At 46.9% G+C, this 4782-nt stretch overlaps 2 protein-coding genes across 2 annotated transcripts; both read right to left on the reverse strand.

Annotated features, from left to right (window-relative positions):
* Positions 1-1892: 1892 nt before the first annotated feature.
* Pmar_PMAR026363 (hypothetical protein) lies at positions 1893-2114 on the reverse strand (the record flags this gene model as incomplete). The annotated part of the gene is made up of 1 exon (XM_002772949.1): positions 1893-2114. The coding sequence occupies one exon, from the start codon at positions 2112-2114 to the stop codon at positions 1893-1895; it is 222 nt and encodes a 73-aa protein (XP_002772995.1).
* Positions 2115-3182: 1068 nt separating this feature from the next.
* On the reverse strand, positions 3183-4456 carry Pmar_PMAR026364 (hypothetical protein). The gene has a single exon (XM_002772950.1). The coding sequence runs from the start codon at positions 4440-4442 to the stop codon at positions 3561-3563; it is 882 nt and encodes a 293-aa protein (XP_002772996.1). The 5' UTR covers positions 4443-4456; the 3' UTR covers positions 3183-3560.
* Positions 4457-4782: the final 326 nt, after the last annotated feature.

Below are 4782 nucleotides of genomic sequence, written 5' to 3' on the forward strand. Positions count from 1 at the left end.
ACGTCACGTGGTCAACGAGCACCCTCTAAAACTTGATATTCAGACTATCTTTCGTGCTCGCGGCGAGAAGCTCGGCTCTGTAACCAAGTCTGGGTCGCCAGTGCGGATCCCAGGCTCGGTCACCGAGCCTCGGTATTTCCATGCAAAAGATGCTCATGCATATATCGTCGGGGATGCACCGTATCATACGGTCCGTATGAGTTTTCGATCTTCCTGTATGTTCACTCGTTCATGCAGCCCTCGATTGGTTCTCTTGCCGTGTTCAAACTCTACGCCGTTGAAGAGAACTTGCACGGACGCACGCATTTGACTCGAATTGCAGTACATATAGCTCCGCTCGCTTCATTGACTTCGCAAACTCGAATCATCTTTGCAATATCGACTATCGTTATCAGTGAAACGAACCATACTTTCGCTCGTAACAATTGCATGGTTAGGTGAATTTGTTTGTGAAGACATGGCCGCGCCACTCGATTGGACCAAAATACGCTCATTCGACAGATTCCAACCACGCCCTGGGATGAGTGTCTATGACGATGCGATGATGAGGTTACAACTTGATGACCTTTATATAAACGAAGACAAAAACGATTCCAGAGGGGTCGCTTATTATAAATGCTGTGCACATGACGATTGTCCGCGAAAGTACAAGGTGTCGAAGATTGGAGACCTCGTCACTGTCGAGAAGCATGGTAATCTCGGTAGTTTTATCGCTCAGTGTGATTATTCAGTCGTCACCCCTTCAGGGGAACATCATGGTGAGGCACCAGTGCGCATACGACAGCGTCATCCTCATCATATCATCGACTTTGTTATGCGGGAAGGAAGGGTTAAACCGTTACGGCCTCCCGCCTGAGTGCCTCGCAGATTCTCGTGAACTTGGAGATCTACTTCCCAAACTATGTCGGGAGGATAAAAAAACAACAGGTTAGACTGACACATATCCCTTCGGTTTCTGGATATGCAGCCAGAGCAAACGGCTTTTAATTGTGCACAGATACAGCGCCTACTCGACACAGGCGTGCTGTGACAGCACCTACTCGAAAGGAAAGTCCTGTGCAACATATAAATAATTATTACGAGCTCGAAGCTGCGTTTGCGGGCTGCCGTCTGACCGATGATATGATGAAGTGCATCCGTGAGGGTTGGGAACTTCCAACTGAATTCATCTATCATGATGGATTCTGGGGTGATAAACACTGGGCAGTTGTATTTGGTGGTGCAAGTAAGTGGAGAACTGACTCCGCGTAGCACGTTGTACTCAGCATGAGCTGTTCATTTCTAGAATGACATTTGTTGTAGGCATTTTATCATCCCTTCTTTGGTTCATCCAATCGATGCATGATGGTTTCCCATCATACATGGATGTTCAACAGAAAGTTTTACGAGATGGATTAAAGATCGCCTGGGTTGGCACGAGTCGCATTTGGTGAGTGATTATAAGCTACACTGCTTAGCACACATTAGGTCCGAAGAGAATTTTCGGCAAAAGGGACGTCGCACGTGTACGATACATTGCAGGTACGACTCCGTCAAAAAAAGCTACAGGCATACCTTCGTTCCGTTCCTCTCTGCTATCCTCGATGAAGAATGCACCGAGGTCTATGACTTAATGTTAAAGCCCTTGGATCTTCTCGTCCGGGCCCTGACTATGGGAGAACGTGTTCTAAGGGACGTTGTTAACTTCTGTGTTCATGTTCGGTGACCGACTGAGGAATAATGACCAGACTACTTACATCTACCGTATACTAAACTCTGAGCAGCGAGCACGTATCCATAGATTGATCAAATCCACCATATCGTTGACATCGCTCTTGGGGTTTGAAAGTTCATTACTGCATTCAAAGCCCTGACAGCGTGACGCTGTCCACATCTTCAACATGCACCTTCATTCATACTACCATAGCCATATAAGCCTTAGTAGGAGGAACCTCCTTCTTCTCATCGGGGTTGGCAACAGAGACTTGAAACATAGCACTACGAGTAGTCTTCGAAGTAGCTGGCACCTTTTCGTTCTTGCGAGCCCATCTTCTCAGCTCCACACTGATAGCAGGAAAGCTGATCATCGCTGATGATCCTAAACCATCCAACCCGTCTGTAATTTTCTCAGGCATGCTAGCATACAGTTTAGAGACCATTTCTGCGTCACTCACGGAAATACCTCTAGTTCGACCAACTCTATCGGGCAATACCAACGAAGTCGGAAGATGGTTTTCCATACGAGCGGAACCCAGCTCATAAGAGAGAGAATCTCACTCATGCCGAATGGAATTTCCAGCTTTCTAGCCCACTGTTCCTTGACAATATTTTGAACCCCACATTCCCGCGTAAGCTTTCGACTACGATGAGAGTTCAAATCCGCATCAAAGCTAGCTTTAAAGTAAAAAACATAGCAATATCAGATGCACAACCAAACTCCTCTAAGTCAGTGAGCTCGTCGAGCAATAGAGCTACTGGACTTTTATGGTTAAGGCCTCCGGAAACTCCACCCAAAAGACCAATCGAAGATTTGGCACGGATATTTTATCGCTTCTCAGCCTTCTGAGGAGGCCCGCCCTGCTTGCTCTCGGCGACCACTCTGCTTGGTTCTCCTCGTACTCGTCGAAGCTGATCTAGAGTACACCGATGAGTATTTTTAGTAATCAAGTCAACATTTTGGTCCATGCTATGAAGTTCATAGTATGAACAAGTTCCAAATCCGAAGGCAGAGATAAAGGCGACAAATCCACCGGAACCTTTAGATAATCGGATAGTATGGACAATTCTGAATCAGTACGACCCAATGATGCTCCTCTAAGCGTACTCGAACCAACAGTCACTGAGAATATTCCACCAGATTAACCAGTCGCCGCAGGCACAGATGAGAGCTTCATCTGGGTCATTCTAGAGGTCAATTTAACTGAGACACTGATCATAGATGATGACGAGAGCAAACGATGCCGAGGGAAATATTGAATAGCTGGCTCGATGGACCCTTGTCTAGAGAGTCAGGTGACGGTATATTCACTATTCAAATAAATGACATGGTTGTCTCACCATCAATGTCGGACCCACAGGCTGTGCAGCCCACAGCCCATATGCTCATCTCAGTAATCCGCGCTCCCTCAGTCAATATGCCATCAAGCCTCCCCAGTATGCCATCAGGTATCCTTACTGAGCGAAACGCAACAGGGTCGCTTGATTGGTAGTCTAACAGCTCCAGGGTCAAGATGTTCGAGGTTTTTGATTCAACGAGTCAACAATATAGCTGCGAGCAACTCCCGGCTCGTAGCATAAGCCTTGGTGATCAACCTCCATTTGGAGCGATTCCATGACATAAGAAAGTAATACGCCGTGTCTCGAAATAATTTTGAGGTGGTGAAGAGACTCATGGTGACTCGAAGACTGAAAAATCATAACATAGAAATAACAAGTTTTGAGTGGTTGAGTGTCCGGATATTGAGACAACGCACCAAGGAAAGTCTGCTCGCCCAGAATGTGCTGAATATGGAATCTCAAGCACCTATGGCGGACCAAGACGAATCATCCACAAAACCCCTCTAAAAGAAGCTGAGGGGAGTTCACTGTGGCAGGATGATTCTCTCTCTGAGGAAGGTCACCGGTAAGTGTAACTTGATCAATGCATTAGTGGCGGAGGCTTTTGCTGTACCCTTAAGGTCCCATACGCTGTCATTGGCCTTAAGAGTATCCAAGGTCAAAGAGAGGGAAGCACCAACAGTACCAAGTGTAACCTTCTTGGTGATCGATGTTGTCACGTTGAAGCCCATATTCCCAGCATTTGTAGCGTACATATAGCTAGTATCACTGGGAACATGCTCAATGTCCAAAGCTAGGTAGCTGAAAACATAGATTTTGAAGTGAGGATTAGCGACTATGTTCTTCTGCACGCGACCGAGTAGTCCAGGTTTGGGGGATTCCACATCATAAGTCTCCAAGGATAGGGCCGCGCCAAGTCTTTTTTTGTTACCAAAAGCTACCACCTCTGCCTCACCGCCGGCGTGGGTGTCCAGCCTCTTCGCAGTCTTGTCCGCGAACTCGGCTGTGAGACCAATAACGACATTGTCCTGTGGGTCATTGATATCGAAGAGATCAACAATGGCTGTCACTTGCTTCACTCCACCAGTTGTATTGCGTTTGCCGTGGAAGCAGTAGTACCTGCTTTCCGGGCGCTCATCCGGTGTACAACCCGGCGGATATGAGAAGCTACCATCAGCCGAAACTGCTGCTAGCTGAGGACCTTCAGGGTATGAGGCAATACGCTCCTCATCTTGCTTGATGAACTCGGCCTCCAGCTCCTTCAGTAGGTTGATGAGCTCCGGTGTTATCTCTAGGTTGTCGATGCTACCGAAAAGTGGCTTCTCATCACCAGTTGAACGGCCGACCACGATGCCTTCAGCAAGCGAGATGAGGGCTATCGTAGCTATAGAGATCCTGACGAACATTCGTGGAGGAGTAGATAAAGCTGAGGTAAACATGTTCAGCATGATACTGACAGTATCTCTGCTGTTAGGTTCGATTCTCATAACGTGAGTTCAGTTTTGAGATGTTCATGATTTCACGTGATGACGCGGACGCACAACGTTGTGTTGGAATATCCCATAATTAGATTCACGCACAATGAAAGTTTGATTCGATTAATCGAAACTAGATTGCTAGTCTTGAAATGACACAGTAATGCACAGTAGTGATACAATGGTGAATCTGAACTCACGTTTAGGAGTGGCGGGTTCGGATGTTTGGTCGCACACGCGGCGTATGTGCTTAAAATGTTTTTGGTCTATC

This window comes from Perkinsus marinus (assembly GCF_000006405.1).
Source record: "Perkinsus marinus ATCC 50983 genomic scaffold scf_1104296959768, whole genome shotgun sequence".
NCBI lineage: Eukaryota > Perkinsozoa > Perkinsida > Perkinsidae > Perkinsus > Perkinsus marinus.